Below are 18,822 nucleotides of genomic sequence, written 5' to 3'. Positions count from 1 at the left end.
GTCCCCCATACAAGTGTGTTGTTAAAATGTTTCCCCAGTTTTCACTGGATTGTCAGCTACAAAGCACGTAGTTCTCCAAACATGTACAAATGCAAAATATAAGGTGCTTATTACCCCTGTGCCCCAAATGTTAACTCACTCTACGGTGTTTTAGTGCAATGTAATAATACATATTTTCCAACAAATAAGTGTTTTAATCCCGTCTGTGGCCGATTCTGTTTGAAATTCTCAATGGGCGAGCGACGAAGCGCATCCGGAATTACACTCAACGTAAACAAGAAGTAAACGAGGGGGGTAAACGACAGACGGGATTCAAACACTTATTTATTGGTAAATATGGATTATTACACTGCACTACTACACCGTAGAGTGAGTTAACAATTGGGGCGCCGGGTAAGCACCTTATATTTTGCATTTGTACATGTTTGGAGGACTACGGGCTTTGGAGCTGACAATCCAGTGGAAACTGGGGTATGGTCGCTAAGACTCTCGTAGATTGAAAATGTCAGAATTGATTAAAAAAAAGTGTACATCTACGAGAGTCTTAATCTAAGCTAAGGCTATTTATGTTTAAAGGGCGAAGGGCTCGCTTCTTATGGGCTTGTTTTCATAGACCCGGTTGCTTGTTTCTCTCGCGAAACCTGGCAACACTGGTACAGTACACACAGGTCGGTGGCATCATGTATTCTGTGACTTTGACCCCTTCCTGTCCCTTTAAGCCGGTGCGGAAGTATAAGGATCGATGTGACGTAATATATTGGGAGGCCAGGTCGGGCATATAGCTCAATGCTTTGCGTCACTACGATCAGTAGTTACGTGTGTTGATCGTTTATAACGACTGCCTAAAGCTCAACAACAGTCGTTACAGTTTATTTTCTCAGACGTCCTTGTGGTGGTTAGGAAACGTAACGCAACGTTACACCGCGAAGTGCGCGAACCCAGTGTTATTTTTGGACGGATCCAGGGCTGCACAGTGCACACGTTGTTTTTCCTTCAATGGCTGCATCAAAATGTACCAGACTGAGCGGCGCGTTGATAAAGGAGCTGCTGGACACCGTGGACAGCGTCCTGTTCGACTGCGACGGAGTCATCTGGAGGGGCGACCAGGCCGTCCCGGGTGCGCCCGAAGTTATCAACCTGCTCAAAAACAACGGCAAGAAGGTGTTCTTCCTCACCAACAACAGCACCAAGACCAGGAAGATGTACGCGGACAAGATGGCCCTCATGGGATTTAACGTAACGCAGGACGAGGTGTTCGGGACAGCCTACTGCTCCGCCATGTACCTGAAGACTGTGTGCAAGCTGGAGAGCAGCAAGGTCTATCTGATCGGCAGCAATGCGTTGAAGCAGGAGCTGGAGATGGTGGGGATCCGGCAAGCAGGGGTGGGACCCGATCACATATCCGGGGCGCAGAGCGACTGGGCCAACGTGCCGCTGGACCCGGAGGTCAAGGCGGTGCTGGTCGGCTTTGATGAGCATTTCAGTTATATGAAGATCAACAGGGCCATGCAGTACCTCTCTAACCCGGATTGTCTGTTCGTGGGGACCAACACCGACAGCAGACTGCCCTTGGAAGGCGGCAAGGCTGTGCCAGGTAAGGTTCAATATACAGTACTACTGTAAGTTCAATACAGACACCAGCATAGTTTTTAGCTGACACTCTTAGTATCCAAAGCATGCTGTTGTGGGACGTGCAGGACACTGCTTGAAGGGTGACTCAATTAACCACCTAAACCCCATATGGGTAACCGGAGTCCCCCAGGGCTCAATACTAGTATATTTTCTGTTTTGGGTTATTGTGGGGAAAGCTTTTGCTGAAAATAGCAGATCTACAAGATCTGCTATCTGCTGTATATCTGCTATTTTCTGTGAAAGCTTTCCCCACAATAAGGTAGGTAGGTAGGTACTTTATTCATTGCCGAGGGGAAATTAAGGTATTACAGCAACTCTCATAGAGACATCAATAAAAACACATTATAATATAATAAGGATGCTGGGGTGTAAGTGGTTAAGTTAGATAAAAAGTGGTTAAGTTGGATAAAAAGAGAGCAAGGGGTGTCAGGTGTCATCATACTGTATTCTCTCCTTACCTACACCTCCTTATCCTTACCCTCCTCTTAGGTACCGGCTGCCTGCTGCGAGCAGTGGAGACTGCTGCCCAGCGCCAGGCCCACACAGTGGGCAAACCCAACCGCTACATGTTTGACTGCGTAGCCTCCCAATTTGGCCTGGAGAGCAGCCGCTGCATGATGGTGGGTGACCGCCTCGACACTGACATCTTGCTGGGCTCTAACTGCGGCCTGAAGACCCTGCTCACTCTCACGGGGGTCAGCACGGTGGCGGACGCCAAAGCCCACGAGAAGAGCGGCTCCCCGGAGCGACAAGGCATGGTGCCAGATTACTATGTGGACAGCATCGCGGACCTGCTTCCAGTCCTGCGGGGATGATAAGGCAGCAGAATGACCCTCCAAACGGTGGTGACTGGCTACTGTACTTGATAGCCTAGTTCAACGAAAGACCCAATGCGTGGCTAGCCCATAGTAAACCAGAGTTTGCAGTCTCTTCTATTTGTCTTAATTTATTGATAGTCATCTCTATAGAGGAGTCACACCCATGCTGCCTAAGAGTCCTAATGCACTGGTGTGGCCGTCATGCAGGACAATGACTCAGGATTTTCAAAGACGACATCCAGGTTTTAGTACCAAGTAGAGTTATTTCAGTTGTTATTAAAGTTGTCTAATTTAAAACGAATATGGAGAAAATTATTGACTACTCGATAGAACAATTAATCAGAGTATTGAGTGAACAGAATTGGACGATTTTAACACGCAGTTGTTGGGGTGAAGTATATGTTACCTAACCTAACGTAAGACAAGAGGAAGAAAAGAGGAAGGTGTGTGTGTGCAACATCAATGTCCCCCTTGTGACATTGTGATGCAATTGTCCCTCTTAAGCAATGCTATCAAACACTGGGTGAATAAGCACATACCAAAGTCTCAACTGTTTCCAGTGTGGTCAGTTTCACAGTTCTTGTGTATTTGTTAATCACATTCAATGCACTTCATTTTGACAGTACCTCATCAGGGAATAACTAAGCATTAAGCTGATTACACAGCATATGATATACTTGTACTGTATAACGTTTATGTCTGATGCAGTTTACTTCTAGCCCTCATCATGTAACACATGTGACTCTGGTGTTTTAATATTTTTTTATGAGTTTGGTGCAGTGCCACTTAATTCAGTTGTACACAGCATTTACTTGTACTGTATGTAACTTTTCTGTCTGATGCAATTTACTTTTAGTCCTCAGAATGTAACCCACGACACTGTTATTACTTTTTATGGTTTGGTGCAGTGTGACTTAATTTAGTTAGACAATATATTCCATGTAATTTTACTTCCAACACTGATTAGCCTAATTCCATTCAAGGCCCAATGTGCAAGTCTTTTAAAGTATTACAATGTTAGAATTTCACAGGACCAGACAACTCTACAGGTCACAGTTCACACAGTGACCAGTAGACACTGTTGTGGGATTCACAGCTCCACAACATGGCTCACAAGCAGAATTACTGTTAAATAAACATACCGTACATGATGCAAGACTTGGAAAGAATTATGCCATTTAACTTGAACTTGCGGATTGGGCTTTTTAATAAGTAATGCAATCTTTTTTATCATCCATACTGTACGTTCTAGCCCATTTCAGCAACAGTATTGTCCTTCACCCAAATCTAAAAACACTTGATCAAATTTTATAATAAAACATACATCTAAGTTACGTGTTCTCTGTGGTATTGAGTCTAATGCAAACATGGCACCTTTTCCTTTGAGTCCCGTGCCTAAAGTCACCTTGGGCTGTCATCGTTTGGATGCAGCAACAGTCACTGCCTCATATCACCAGTCCTGCGATGACAGAGACTGCTCAAGGTGCGCCTTGCTTTCCCCTTTGTTCATTGTCTGGTCTGGGTTTGCTGGCCAGTTGCTGTCACAGTTTTTGATGTGTGACCGAGAGAGAGACGGAATAGAGGCAACGGAGAGTGGTAGATAGTTAGGTGGGTAATATTGAATAGAGAAAAGGAGGAATAGAAGCGGATGGCAGGGAGACAACATATTTGAATCAGTTTTTGGCAAGCCTCACTTAGTTTTGAATGAGATGGAAGTAAGGGGGTACCTGTTTTGGGAGGAAACAGAGGGGCTATGAGAGGGGGGAGGGCTCTGCATAGAGAGAGGAGGGGAGGTTTGAGTTGGAGCAGAGAGAAAGAGGATCTGTCCAGGTGTATTACCTGTGTTTTTCCAGCCAGTGCCGCTCATGACCACCTTCTCCATGCTGAAAGCTCAGAAAAGGGTGCAGAACAAGTGAGGAGCTGTCACGAGACACAGGATGGTGAGGTGTTGGAAACATTCACAGAACAGCTCAGAAGAAGCGCAATGCACGGTAAGCTTTTTAGTTTGCTCTGAGGACTCTGTGAAGCTTGGATAAAAACCCCACCATGTGAGCATATGAGCAAGTTTTAGGTCAGGGCAGGAAGTTAACTTTCTTATCTACAGGTCACAGTGGATCTCTTGTATTTAATTTATTGTGTTGTTAAATGACAGTGATTAAGTCTGAAGGACAGTAATCCCTTTGATTAGATATAATATTGTTATATTATGCAGGACAGGACACATAACTTTTGATTTGCCAGAAGAGAGTAGCAAGTAGAGATTGCATATTCTTTATTTGAATCAGAGTCTTGTGTTGCTTCTGTTCCATCAGGATGGGGGTCCAGCAGGGTCCCCCAAGTTCCCTCACAGGGCATTTTGGGTCAGTGTTTCTGCATCTTTGCTCCTGGTAGTAATCGCCCTTGGTTTGACTGGGAATCTAGGTCTGCCACAGCAGCGTTCTCAGGTAAGAGTCAACATTGCCTCACTTGTACAAACATCTGTCAGGTTTGCAGATTTTCTCTGTACACTACCCCACCAGATATTGTAATCTATTTGAGATACTACACATTTCAGCTGTTTCTGTTGGTTTATTCACAATGACTCAGTTGCTAGAGTTGAACTTGAATTGGTGGTGTATCGTATCCATTAAACGTGTTCCCATTACTGTAGTCTTTACAGATCGTCCGTATCACAATTCCAGACCAGACTGGAACTCTGATCAACCAATCAGCGCTTGTGGACAAGCAAAACGACCTGGTGACCTTTTCTGTGACCTCCCAGATGAACCATACATCCACAGTGATCTTCGATATCAAACATGTAAGGAAACTATTTCCTTACATGTTTACATATAATTCAGTTTGTTACATCCCTGTGATAGTCTGTCTGGACGATTCTACACAGATAATGCAGTGGATGTTACAATTTAAACTTTTGTGTAGATCTCCTTTCATGCATTCATCCCACATCCATCCTGCATTAGTACTGTAGACAATTATTTAAAGAATGTATACAATTGAACGTAATCATTACATTGCATTACCAAACTCTAGTATCTCTCATTCAAATTATTACCAGACTAATTTATTACCAGATGAAAATCTACGCAGTGAGCTCGAGGGCAGGCATGGTATAATGTCTAAACCTATTGTACGTATAGAGCTGAAGGAAAGCATTTAGTTTGATAAAAGTGCCATGCTGTATTGTTCTTTTTCATAGGGTCTGATATGCTACAAGCCTGATAACCAGGAGAGCTGCTTCCTGCGTAAGATGGAGAAGTCTGACTATGATAACGTGCACTCCTTTCAGTCAACAAACGAGGTAACAAAATGCAATTCTTTTATTTTTAATGTACCCCAAGTCCACACGCACGCACGCACGCACACACACACACACACACACACACACACACACACACACACACACACACACACACACACACACACACACACACACACACACACACACACACACACACACACACACACACACACACACACACACACACACACACACACACACACACACACACACACACACACACACTGTACCAGGATATGAATCCATCTCATGTGTCTAATCAACAAAATGCCTGTAAGTCAGCCAGTGGAAAAAAACACAAAAACACTAAGTTTGGTTTGCCCTTTTGCGCTCTGCTAGTCTCATCTCAAGCGACCTGCGTTTGATCACTGACTCACTAATGTGCGAACTGGCACCCTGGTGGCATTCCGTCTCACTGGGACTCACTTGCAGATTTTCCCTACTGCTTTCTTAGGCTTCACTTGGCTTCTTCACTTTTCTGCCACTTCACACAAAGAAAGAGGTTTTTAGGGTGAGAGAGGGTGTGTGTGGTGAGGGGTAGGCTACTAGTTGTGGAAATGATACAGGGTCTTATAGTCTCTGGTTCTCTCTGTCACACACTTCTTTTCTTTATCCATTGTTTCTCTCCTCTGTGTCTCTCACTCTTTTCCCTTTCTCCTTCATCTCTCGCTCACAATCTTTCTTTCTTTAAACTACTCTCTTCCTCTACGGTTGAATTCCTTAGCACATCCGATCCTCCTAACCCTCTCTGTGTGCCTGGGATCTTCTTACAGGTGAGGGGACAGCAGCAAGTCGGAGCCCTAGACCCTGCACAATGGGCACTCTGTCTGTGGGCCTTTTAAGACTTCTCTGTTGGATTAAAAGGCAGCCTAATCTGTTGGTTAGGCAGAGAAGGGCCAGCATGTTTGATGGCAGACATCTAAACTGCTCAGTCCCATGACCGTACACAGACTTCTCACCATACACTAATACTACTATTTGGTGGAAATGTTGAAATGATTCAACATGAGACAAAGATGACGAGATGATTTTTCTCGTTTGTATTTACATGGAAGAAAAATGAAACAATTTGGAACCTCAAGTTTCTTTTTGTGATGTGTGAGAGTCCTGTCTCTCATGGTGTCACATTTCTCATAGAAACAGGTCTTCGGTAATCAAACCTAGCTACTGATGGCTTTCATTTTTATCTATGATAGGTTGGATAGGAGAGAGATGTGGGGCCTCTCTGTGAGTCAGTTCTTCTGTCCCTCAACACAATGGTCTTTGAGAGCAGAGCAAAAGATTATTACATGACTCACTCAAGCATAACAGGACTTTAAATGGTTCCCTATCGGAGACCATCACCAGTATAAATGGTGCAATTACACACAGCCTTTTTGCCAAACGAGCGAGTAAATAGACAACCTTGTTGACCTCATAGGCAGTAATACCGGCCCTAATAGCAGTTTAAATTTCAAATCCATCGTAATCTCAGTTTGAGTGTTAGTCATCTTGGTTATGGTATCATTCCCTGATGACTGCTGTGTTTATTTCACTTCACCCAGTCAATATAGCTTCTCACGCGTATGACATGTCAACTCGACTGAAAGAACTGTCCATTCTGTGTCAGGTATCCAGTGGGGGGAAAAAAATACTGTCATTAATTAATTCTGTTATAATGTTGTTACCCTATGTCCTTCAATGCCTCTTTTTGTGCTCAACAGAACCAGTACCAGTTGTCTGGGAATAGGACTCAGAGACAGACAGAGTTTCTAGGGGTGCTGGGAGCCAGTCAGGTGGTTCTGTCCACCCTGGAGGAGCCTCTTAAGGATCTGTGTCAGGACAGCTCCATCCACTGGACCCAGAAAGCCAAAGGTGAGAAAACCAAACCTCGACCACATTATTATTGGTGTGGATCCACAGTAGTCAGGATTGCTTGCTCACTATAAAATGTCCATGACAAAGATACTTGTAAAGTATTCAACATTTATGTTTAATGTCAGGCCCTTAATCTGATGTTCTTAATCAGAGTGACTAAGTTAGAAGTAACCATACGCTTCACTCCCAAGACCACAAGCATTGCAAGCAACCAATATAAATTTGTATAATGGACGGCAATATATTGGCCAGACAAGATTGCTGTGATGTTTGAACAATGCTAGAAAGATCATGTACTGTAGGTGCCTAGATAAAATCTGTTATTTAATGATTCTCACCATCATATATTTGTTTGATGATTTAATTTTGGCTACATCTTACTAACATTTTGTACTGCTGTTTGGTTGTCTTGTGAAGTTTCTAATTACTGTGCCTGTAGTTATCTGTTGGTGTCAATACAAAAAGGGAGTGGGGGTGCTAAAAGGATCCCTGGCACATCATGTATTCTATAAATTCCATAGGGCTGGACCACACATGGACGAATGACATCATCAACTTGCGACGGGCGTTGTTCCGCTTGAGTAAAAGATGCACTGTTTTTAAAATAACAAAAATATAACCCATTTATTTATTTTTGTTATAGAGGTCAATTATGATGTATTAACAAGGCCTATTTGGCTTATTAGCCAGGGATCCTTTTAAACAGAGACCACAGGCAGCCCAATTAAGAAGCAAAATATCTGAGACAGAAACCTAATCCTAAACCATGACACGATGACCTTTTCTTAGCAAAGACCATGCTAATGGGCCTTTCCACGTCCCTCACACTATTGACATTTGAGTGAGTCACACAGACAGTGGTATTAATAGTATATTCAGTACCGTAGTGGGGTAACCGTTGCCTTCGTGCACTACCTGGTCCAATATTATTATCTTAACAAAACATGGTTGTTTCCTAGGACTGTTGTCTCTCATTTAAGTTTCTCTCGATAAGAGCATTGGTCAAATTAAAAATATATTGTGACTGACCCCAGCTCATGTCTTTTTTTTTCTTCTTTTTTTCCCTATGTCTCTCTCTAGGCCCAGGCAAACAGAGGCTGGTCTATTTCTGCATCGACATCTGTTTTCCCAACAACATTTGCGTGTCTGTGTGCTTCTACTACCTGCCAGAGTGAGCATCTGCTCCCCTACACTTCTCATTCACTCCCTGGCCAAGAGCAGGCAAACAAAGTTGTCCTTCTTACCTCCCTGCTAAGCTGAAACAATCGCCCCTAGCAATAGCAATAGAACAGAAAAACAAACCCACCTTTTGGGTAAAGAGACACTGCACCCTGTACCATGCATTAGCTTTTTTTGCCAGTCAGCCAGTAAGCCAATGAACCATCCAGCACTACTCCCCAGTCCCCTTCCTTCCTTCCTCCAGAGAGAAGTGATGGAGACAGGCTGTCAGGTTTATCTCCAAAGCCCCGTCGCCACTCCCTTTATGGGTAATGTCACATTTCTCTCCCTGAGGGCAGAGTTTGGAGACTATAAAAGAATGTTTCTTTTTTTAACGTCTATTATTGTATTTCCTGAAAACCATCACTGAAGAGTGCTTATGTGTAACTGAAGTGTTTTGATCTCTTCAATAAAGGACGACTCGACCAAGGATTCTTTTCCCTTGTGACTGACCATTCCTTATGCCTTTTTCAAAACCTTTACATCAGGTCAAAACTGTGAAATTTGAATTTCACATTATGTTGCGAGAGAACAAATGAGGCATTCAGTTTGTCAAACGTGCACCTCTTACAAATGTTAAATTAAAAACTAATAAGAGTAAGAGTATAGGTGCTAAACACAATTAGGACTTTGCTCAGGAATCATCTTCTGCACAGTCGTCAAAATGCGTACTTTTAGGTTAGTGACATTGTAGGCCAGTGTTTCTCAACCTTTTATGGGCCAGTGCCCCGTATCCAATATCCAGGTCCCTTACCGGCCCCCACACCCAATCAAAATGTAATCTTTATTTTTTATTATTATTGTGTTGCTTATATAATTTAGAAAACATCTCATTGATTCCAAATATCCAATTTTACATGAAACTGGACTGTTAGTATGTATTTATTGTAATTATTATCCTACATCCTGTTACGATTATAAGTAGAATTGTATATGGATGTCAGGCCCTGTCATACCAGGCCCCTCTCACAGCACTGAATGGCAGGGCTGTCATGGGCCATGGCCCTGTCGCAGGCCACCTGATTCGGATGCTATTGAAGTGTATTTTCGATCCAAGGGCGGGCAATAATACAGGTTTCCTGGGGAAAAGGCTTAAAGGAGAGACGTCCAGAGACCAAGGGTTCAAGTCAGCATCTTTTTATTCAGCCTGACTGGCAAACTGCCATGTTGGGTCTAAACTGCAGCGCAAGCAGTCCCAAATCAAACGCCACAATTTATACAGAGTTCACCTTCAGCAACAAGGGGAGGGCTAGGTGGTTCAAGCCCAGCCCCCAATTTCTGTAGGCCTATCACACATCAAATACATTCATTCGGGGAAGTCGTGGCCGAGTCCCCGCCCACTGCCTAGTACTGAACATTTGCATTGTTATTACAGTGTAACAAACTTGTATTATTTCCACTTATCATCTCTCAGGCTTTAAAATGACTCCACACACTTTATACTGTCATGTTTACAAACAGCAGTTAGAAACAATACATCAACTAGAAAATGTGCTCCTACTGTCTTTGCTACTGTCTTTGACAGTACTTAGTTTACTAGTCAAAGACACATCTGAACAATGTGGCTGGGTGATGGTGTGGTGGTCTTCTAAGCCAGTGGTTCTCAAACTTTTTCATGTCAAGGACCCCCAAATTGACAATTATTAGCCCGCGGACCCCCATTTGAAAAGATATGCCAGGGACCCCCATAAGAGAAGGTTTTTACATCTCTCTAGCAGTGATTCTCAACCATTTTAATTTCAACATGCATTGACATGCATTAGGCCACGGACCCCCATTTAATGGCATTTATACCTCTGGGACCCCAATTCACATTGTAAAACCAATGTTAATTTAACTCTGAGAGTGTACAAATGGAACCAAACGGGTCCATTTGGTTCCATTTGTACACTCTCAGAGTTACAGACCCATAACGGTCCATTTGGTTCCTGTTAGCTGGGGACCCCCTGGAACCCCCTCAAGTACCCCTGGGGGTCCCCGGACCCCACTTTGAGAACCAATATGTTCTAAGCAATAAGCATCAGACTCACAGTGCAGAAGGGACGTGCTGGCCACTGGGAAATTCGGGAAACTTCCAGAACGGCCGCGCCATTTACGGGCCGCCAGACGGCCGGCCCGGTGGGCCACCCAAGACAACTGCAGCATGTTTTTCTTTTTTTTATTGAAACATTTCGGAAAATCCCAGAGCTGAATTTTGGTCCCAGCACGCCCCTAACTCCTTCTACGGTGTAGTAGTGCAATGTAATAATTCATATTTTTCAATAAAGAAGTGTTTTAATGCCGTCTGTGGCCGATTCTGTCGGACGTTCACAATAGGGCATCGCAGTTCCCGCCCACTTCCTGGTGCCGGAAGTAAATACTCAATGCATTTTTCCCATTGACTTTTCCAAAAATATACAGGCGAGTTGAGTGAAATGAGTTGGGGAAAACGTAGTCCCCACAACATCATTTACGATTCTGTGCCTATCGCATCCGGAAATACAAAACATGTAAACCAGAAGTTAACGAGGAGGGGAGACAGACTGCATTAAAACACTTCTTTATTGAAACATTAATTATTACATTGCACTACTACACCGTAGAAAGAGATAACGTTTGGGGCGTGGGGGTAAGCACTTTTTTCTTTTCTTTTTTTTTTTGCATTTGTACATGTTTGGAGATCTACGGGCTACTGTCACTCTGTCATTCCTCTCCATTCTGTTCATTAAACGAAACGTGCAAACAATTGCTGACCATTTCTTCCACCCACCCCCTCCTCCTACTGTTGTTGTATAGGCTGGTCTAACCAAAGACAGACATGTCTGTAAGGAGGATTTCAGTTGCCAGTGACGACGACTTTGTGTTCAAGGAGGAGACGCATCCCAGCAAGATGTTGGATGGCCTAAATAGGCTTCGGATAAACAACACTTTGTGTGATGTGATTCTCTGCTGTGGAGGGCAAGAGTTCCCCTGTCATCGTAATGTACTAGCCTCCTTTAGCTCTTACTTTGAGGTAAATGCAGATGATCCTCAACTTTCCATAGTAATATTTATTGACCTGGCATTAAGGGCAGTGGTGTAAAGTAACTACATTTACTCAAGTACTGTACTTAAGTACCATTTTGAGGTACTTTAACTTTACTGGAGTATTTCCAATTGTCTATACTTTTACTTCTACTCTACTACATCTCATAGCTCCACTACAAATATTTGGAAACTTTAGTTACTTTGCAGATATGCATTATTACATCATAAAACATACATTAACAACTTAAGCCCTATTTTATACCTAGGCTATTTGAAAATAGATCTACAAGCTCACAACGCGTCACCATGCGACACGTTGTGAGCTTGTAGATCTGCTATTTTCAAACATTTTAGTACTTTTACTTTTGGTACTTTAAGTACATTTTGATACCAATACTTTTGTACTTTGACTCGAGTACATTTTGAATTCCGGACTTTTACTTGTGACGGAGTACTTGATGCAGTATTGATACTTTTACTTAAGTAAAACATTTGAATACTTTTTCCACCACTGCTTAAGGGAATGACATTCAATTCTGAATTGTCTTTCATTTGTGAAACAAATATCATGCTATATACAATCGGGTAACTGTCGACACAATGTAAATAAAGGCTTACATTTCAAAGCAAACCAGTTCACCTTTTCAACCTGCACAGGCAATGTTCACAATTGAGTGGCTGGAGACCCGACAGTTGAGGGTAGCCGTCAATGGAGTACAACCTCAGGGGCTTGAGATGTTGGTGGGCTATGCCTATTCTTCAGAGGTGGTCATCTCCGCAGCAAATGTGCAGGTGATGTATTAATTACCCTTAGGTATTGACTTGCATCAGTGCTTTAAAAGTGGTCCTCAATCTATCGACCATGAGGATACCGCAAGTGGGCCCCCAAATACTAAGATTTTAATGATATAACATTAATATTTTGATAACTATTGATAACAAAATTAGAGTAAGGTCTGAGCCTCCCTGCTCGAAACGTTACTAATAAAGAAAAATACCCACGCTGGGAGCAGCATTCTGGTGTGTGGATGTGATTTCATGTTGAATTTTTGATCCAGTACCCATCCCAGCAGGACAGGATGTGTGTGTGTGCCTTTTGTCAAAATTAGTCATTGTATTATTTTTCTTTAAAACATTGAAAAAAATGTTTCCATTTGTTTTAGGTCCTGATCCAGAAAAGGTTGAAAACTACTGCTTTAAATTAGATACTATAATATATTTTGTTTATTTGATCTAGGCCCTGCTAACGGCAGCAAGCTTGCTTAATGTCATGGCTGTTCAAGAGGCCTGCTGGGATTACATGAAGCATCACATGGACGAAACCAACTGTGTAGGGATCCACTGCATCGCTGAGGCCCACTCCTGTAAGAAGTTGGAGCAGCACAGCATGGAGTATATTCTGACACACTTCCGTGTCATCTACCGGCAGGTCAGACATTGAAGGATGCACACATTTCCCATGTTTTCACCTTTAAATCTGTGGTGATTTATAAGTATGAGAGAGGCCCACCTAAGCTGATATTTTGGTTAGAACAAAATGTTTGTTGTTACAAGATTAAAGCTCTATATTCTGATCTCCCTGTCTCTCCAGCTGTTTAATAAAACAGAAAATATATTTTCAGGTGGGTTGCCAATTTCCAATCAGGAGAGAGTATCAATTATCAGCTTCAATTTCATAGTGTTCAAGTTCCAATTTCATCCGCTCACGTCTTTGTGTCATCACTTAAAATTTCACTTGTGAACGAGTTCTCTCTCCTGATTGTATAAAATTGGTATCCCGACCTGAAAATGCATTTTCTGTTTACTAAAGAGCTGGAGAGACAGGGAGACCCCCGTTACTGAACAAACACTGTAGTCTAGTGCAATGATTGCTATCAGAATATTGAGCTACTTAACCTCACCTACTTCACCTTTTTAAAGGTGCTTTATTACTCAAACTGTCACCACCATAACTGACCACCATAACTGACCTAAGTATTTGTCTGTAGAAACATTCAGTCAGTGATTTGATGAATATTAACCAGCTACTGACATGTCCTTGTCACTCAACAAACCACCTGTCACCAGTGGGCACTTGAGAGAGGAGAAAAAGTTACTTCAAGATGTATGGAAATAGCCGTAATCTATCAGCTAATCTACTGCATTCTTTATGCTCCTCCTAGGAAGAGTTCCTCTCTCTACCTGTGGAGAAAGTGACACAGATTCTTGCCAGTGATGATCTCGATGTGCCCAAGGAGGAGATGGTGGTTGAGGCTGCTTTGTTGTGGTTAAACAAGTGTCCTACCCACAGGCATAGCTTTGAAAAGGTCACTAATCATTCATTGTTTCATTGTAGCTTGCAGTCTCGGACTGATGGCTTTGTGATCTCTCGCGACCAGTTGCTGTGTAAAGGCCAGACCGCACCAATGCAACTCCTTGCAACTGCCATTGCGATAATAGTTGCAAGTAGTTGCATGTTGCAAGGAGTTGCGACTAGTTGCATTGGTGTGGACTGGCCTTAAGGTGACAGGCACCCAGGCCTGTCACAGAACTCACAAACATGGATACATGGATTCAACTTCATTAGATAAATCGTTATCTGTGCACCAGTGATTTGATTGAAATGACAACTCTCAACACGACATCACAAAGTCGGTGAGAGGTTCTATGTTGGTTTGTGTTACATGCCCTATTGCCCTATCGAAGGATATATATTTCAGAGAAATGTATTGGCTAGTGTTGTGAATTTAAATGGATAAAGTTAACTTACAACACAATGTCAATACTGCAGTATATATCCAGGTATAAACCCCATAATGAAAATAAGTGCTCATCTAGTGTTGAGATGTTGTGATACTGTAGGTGGTGTGTGATGGCCTGCTATTACTATCGTGCTGAGAAACAAATGAAAACAGTTCCACAACGGCCAATATGCAGGCTGAGAAAATTAAGCCAAACCAATCAACACAGAATGGTTATCTGACAGCTTGGTATTACTTTAATTACATTAAAATGGCAGGCCACAATAACAAATGAAATCCTTAATTACCAAACTCTGTGTGTGTGCATGTGTGTGTGTGCGCACGCGCACATGCATTTGTGTGAATGCCTTTGACTTCATGGTGTTTTGTGTCATTGGTAGGTGTTCCAGTGTTAATGAGCAGTGGAGAACTCTGACTGTACTCATTTAATTTATATATAGGCAATTGCATACATTGTGCATTAAGGCTGCCTGATACTGCTGAGATATATGTTGAGTAACTTATTATATGGAGGTCAGTGGTGATATGACCGTGTTCAAAGCGAAGTGGCAAGGAAGCGCATGAGTGTGCTACTCAAAACGTTTTGGGTAGGTTGGCAGGTCTGCATTCATTATGTAAATGTTCAGATGTAAACAGATGTAGAGATTTGAAAGCAAGTTTAATTTTTCACCCAGTGTGCAGTTGAACTGGTAAATAATTATTGTTCCATTTGTTTTTGAAGGTGCTAGAGCAGATCCGTCTGCCTCACATCAGCCCCTCCAACCTCCACGATGTGATTGAGTCTCTGGATGTGGTGAAAGAATCCCAGGGCTGTCGGAGGCTGATCTCTGAGGCCAAGGACCGGGATCTCTTGCCCTACAGCCACAGAGCTGGACCACGCAGGTGCACAGGTACCCTGCCTCACACATGCATGCATGTTGCAGCTGATGGTGGACAATTTTTCTAATTGGGATTTCCAGTGCCGACACAAACATACAACATGCAAACATACCTGTCAATAAAAATAATTATGTTAATTGTCTTCTTGTGGCAGTTTGGGTTTGCCAAGAGTTTAGTTTTCTATTTGGGCTTCATAATTGTTTCATCATTTTTGATTTTACAATTCAAGCTTTATTTATATTTTCAGGTTTTATACATAAAGTTAACTATAACTTTCAAGGTTTATACTTGGCTTACAATGTTTTCCTGGATTAATTCAGTCACCCATTAACCATCTTCTATCCCTCTACAGTATGTGAAGTAATGCTGATGGTGTATGAAAGGAATAAGAGTTACCACGTTGCGAGCTTTGATCCCCAAATCAATCGATGGAAGACTCGTCTGGCACGTCTGCCCCTCACTGTAAGAAGTCCTAGTCTGGTTGTGTCAGGTGAGGAGCAACATCAGAGTCGACTGGAGTAGACCTGTAATCGATCCTACAATGTTTTGCCCCTGAAATGAGCTGTAGCAATGTTGTGCGGTGCTAGAAAGGACATTTTAATTCTTGGTAAGGGTATTATTATTGTGATGGTTCAATTATGAAGCCATTAATACTATTTGGAGGTCGTTCATATATCTGTCGGATCGGCGGTTCTGGGCAACTGGATCTCTATATATGCCAATATCTGTCGGATAAACGGGTCTGGACAACCGCCTATCCGACTGACTCGCGGCCGGGAGTCCTCGGTGACCGGCTTGCTGAGTTTGAAGTCGGTCAGTCGGACGGTTCTCGAGATATGTGAACTACAGGAGCGCAGAAACATGTGTATCTTGAGCAATGAAGATCTTTATTTCTTTAAGGATCAAGGCATAACTTGTTTAAATTATGCTCTCACATACTGTAGGCTCTTCATTGTATTTGGCTGGAGGAAAGTTCCCTGATGGTTCAATCAGTAGAGAGATGTGGCGCTATGACCTTTCCTGTGACTCGTGGTTGAAGATGGCTTCCATGATATATGCACGCAATGACTTCGGTAAGACTGTCATACTATGGCATTTATTTTAACTTTTTTAATAACCACTATGGGTTTGCCTTGGTTACACACCCAAGGAGAGGCTGCATGTGGCCAAGGTCATCAGTTCTAATGATCATTTTTTTGTTGCACAACTAACATGGACCAAGGCCTGGTGATGCTGGATGGCGATATGTTTGCAGTGGGCAGCTACGGGAGCTGCAGCCCTGTGTTTGTGGAACGGTACGACATCAACACCGACACCTGGCAGGACATGAGGTCTGTCGGCAGACCAGAACATTGCTCCAACACTGCTGTGATCGCACTAGATGGACTAATCTACGTTTTTGGTATGGAACAGGTTTATGTACCCTTAGGTTCAGCCTGCTGGCTTTCATGAGGTTGTTTATTTGTAATGTATGTGAAACATGTTAACAAAAAATGTCCAACCTTTATTATTACATATTCATCTACTGGTTCTCAATGACATGTTTTGTCATGTGTCCTCCTGGGCCCTTGTTGTTGCTGTTATGGAATGTGGTTTTATCAGACTCCCCGGTGCAGAAATACGACCCTAAAACATCTATATGGACAGACTGTGCACCTATGCAAGTTCCTCGTACTGATTCAGCTGTCTGTACACTCAAAGGAAATATCTACGTTATAGGTATCATACCTTTTCTTATTACCTCTTGTTTCTGTAGTTCACTGTAGTTTGGTCACAGAATAGTCAACCAACAGTTACTATTTAGTTAATTCCTGTTTATCTAAATAGGTGGTAAGCGTTTAAGTGGAAATATGACGCACAAGGTGGAATGCTACAATCCAGAGACCAATCAGTGGAGCATGTGTGCCCCCGTGAAAAAGGGACACAGCTTCAGCTACAGCAAGCCTGGTGTGGCTGTGGTGGATGGAAATATCTATAAACTAGAGGGGTCGGTGGGCTTTAACAAGTAAGATTCTGATGCTCCATGAAAGCCTGGAAAAAGGTAGCTGCTTGTTCACACGAGATATTTCTCTCATGGCTTTTGTCTCTCTTCATGTAGTCGCTTTAACATCGAGCAGTACCATGATGAAACAGACAGATGGGAAATTGTGGGCCAGGTGCCCACCACCCTTCACCATCACGGCCACAATCAAATCAGTTTCAGCTGTTTCTCTCTCAGGATGACGGATGTAAATGCACAGGTAGTTGACATTAGTGCATAGTATTACATAGTAAAATCCTGAGTGTGCAAATGCAACCAAATGGACCCTTATGGGTCCATTTGGTTGCATTCCATTTTTACACTCAGAGTTGCAAATTGATATAATAACGGTGAGGATTTTGTTGTGTAATATAGAAGTTGTAGTCGTTTTTATATTACCTTCTCAAAGCTGGCCTTGACCCTTCTTCCTTTCCCACCAACAGACACCCAGCTCTTCCTGAACCCTGGTGATTGGACAAGACGTCATAACTCTGGAAGGCGGAGTCTTATAGCGTTATAGTTATAGCGTTGATGCTCACATCATTATGGTTATATTCATCTTTATAGTTATAATTCTTGGTGTGGAAGGACTTTGACCACATGAACCCTAGCGTCCTTATTCTGGGTCAGACATTTGTTAAATTGAAAATGATAATATGATGAAGATATTTTGTGTATGTGTGTAGAATAGACCATAGACTGGTAAACGGACTGTTTGTGACTATCCAGAGGTGCCTCGATGCCTGGGGCTCAAGAAGAGTTGATTTGCCCCATGCCATCAAGGTACTGAAGGTGTCCCCGTTTATGCCCCAAAAAAAACCTGTCCAGCAGAATTTTTGCAAAATCATTTATAATAGTTTTTAATTTCTTAATTTCTTTCTGTAGTAAGAGGCAGTCATTTTACAAAATGAATGGTCATTGGCATGTCACAATACACAGTACTACATCAATGTCATATTGTCCAGCAAAAGAGGCAATGAAAGAGTATATTGAAATGGCTAAATTTGTCTGTGGATTATTCTTTTTAAATAAATATTACAAAACTAGAATACTTTGTTTTTAAAGCTCTGGCTTTTGTTTCATTATCCATTTGGCTTTCAGAACTCAATATGTATGGTGGCTCACTGGGTTGAGAGCCAGTCTGGGTACCAAGAGGTCACAGGTTTGATTCCCAGATGTTTCAAGTTATCCATGATCTTTAAAGAATCTTGACACATTTTGAATTTATTATTTTAAGATTTAAATACAAATCTTTATTATACCAGCTAATGTCCCTACCTTGTTGACATAATTATTTTAGCCTGCTTTACGTTATGTTCTTTATTGGTAGTTTATTGATTTAGACTGAGG

At 42.4% G+C, this 18,822-nt stretch overlaps 3 protein-coding genes across 3 annotated transcripts; all 3 read left to right on the top strand.

Annotated features, from left to right (window-relative positions):
- The first annotated feature begins 545 nt into the window (after positions 1-545).
- On the top strand, positions 546-3,780 carry pgp (phosphoglycolate phosphatase). Its single transcript, XM_084077634.1, has 2 exons — positions 546-1,594; positions 2,122-3,780. The coding sequence occupies exons 1-2, from the start codon at positions 997-999 to the stop codon at positions 2,445-2,447; spliced, it is 924 nt and encodes a 307-aa protein (XP_083933760.1). The 5' UTR covers positions 546-996; the 3' UTR covers positions 2,448-3,780.
- A 559-nt stretch (positions 3,781-4,339) lies between these two features.
- On the top strand, positions 4,340-9,140 carry bricd5 (BRICHOS domain containing 5). Its single transcript, XM_084078472.1, has 6 exons — positions 4,340-4,441; positions 4,763-4,894; positions 5,101-5,250; positions 5,650-5,751; positions 7,455-7,605; positions 8,689-9,140. Exons 1-6 carry the CDS (start codon positions 4,388-4,390, stop codon positions 8,781-8,783), a joined length of 684 nt encoding a protein of 227 aa, XP_083934598.1. The 5' UTR covers positions 4,340-4,387; the 3' UTR covers positions 8,784-9,140.
- Positions 9,141-11,333: 2,193 nt separating this feature from the next.
- On the top strand, positions 11,334-18,470 carry LOC311060430 (kelch-like protein 23). Its single transcript, XM_084078609.1, has 13 exons — positions 11,334-11,434; positions 11,602-11,818; positions 12,490-12,624; positions 13,070-13,261; positions 13,995-14,138; positions 15,295-15,463; positions 15,805-15,942; positions 16,397-16,525; positions 16,669-16,854; positions 17,055-17,171; positions 17,280-17,457; positions 17,551-17,692; positions 17,916-18,470. The coding sequence occupies exons 2-13, from the start codon at positions 11,624-11,626 to the stop codon at positions 17,931-17,933; spliced, it is 1,743 nt and encodes a 580-aa protein (XP_083934735.1). The 5' UTR covers positions 11,334-11,434; positions 11,602-11,623; the 3' UTR covers positions 17,934-18,470.
- The last annotated feature ends 352 nt before the right edge of the window (positions 18,471-18,822 follow it).

This window comes from Gymnoscopelus microlampas (genome assembly GCF_963454915.1).
Source record: "Gymnoscopelus microlampas genome assembly, chromosome: 14".
NCBI classification, from domain to species: Eukaryota; Metazoa; Chordata; class Actinopteri; order Myctophiformes; family Myctophidae; genus Gymnoscopelus; species Gymnoscopelus microlampas.
Note: the sequence above shows the minus strand (reverse complement) of the source record. Positions and strands in the feature narration are given on the sequence as shown.

What these genes read in the sequence shown, in the direction of transcription:
- pgp (XM_084077634.1), top strand. Translation starts at nt 997, where the DNA reads ATGGCTGCATCAAAATGTACCAGACTGAGCGGCGCGTTGATAAAGGAG. An exon ending in AGGCGGCAAGGCTGTGCCAG is followed by an intron (nt 1,595 to 2,121) that starts GTAAGGTTCAAT and finishes CCCTCCTCTTAG; the next exon opens with GTACCGGCTGCCTGCTGCGA.
- bricd5 (XM_084078472.1), top strand. Translation starts at nt 4,388, where the DNA reads ATGGTGAGGTGTTGGAAACATTCACAGAACAGCTCAGAAGAAGCGCAA. An exon ending in TGATCTTCGATATCAAACAT is followed by an intron (nt 5,251 to 5,649) that starts GTAAGGAAACTA and finishes TCTTTTTCATAG; the next exon opens with GGTCTGATATGCTACAAGCC. An exon ending in CTGGACCCAGAAAGCCAAAG is followed by an intron (nt 7,606 to 8,688) that starts GTGAGAAAACCA and finishes GTCTCTCTCTAG; the next exon opens with GCCCAGGCAAACAGAGGCTG.
- LOC311060430 (XM_084078609.1), top strand. Translation starts at nt 11,624, where the DNA reads ATGTCTGTAAGGAGGATTTCAGTTGCCAGTGACGACGACTTTGTGTTC. An exon ending in TCCGTGTCATCTACCGGCAG is followed by an intron (nt 13,262 to 13,994) that starts GTCAGACATTGA and finishes TGCTCCTCCTAG; the next exon opens with GAAGAGTTCCTCTCTCTACC. An exon ending in TGGACCACGCAGGTGCACAG is followed by an intron (nt 15,464 to 15,804) that starts GTACCCTGCCTC and finishes ATCCCTCTACAG; the next exon opens with TATGTGAAGTAATGCTGATG.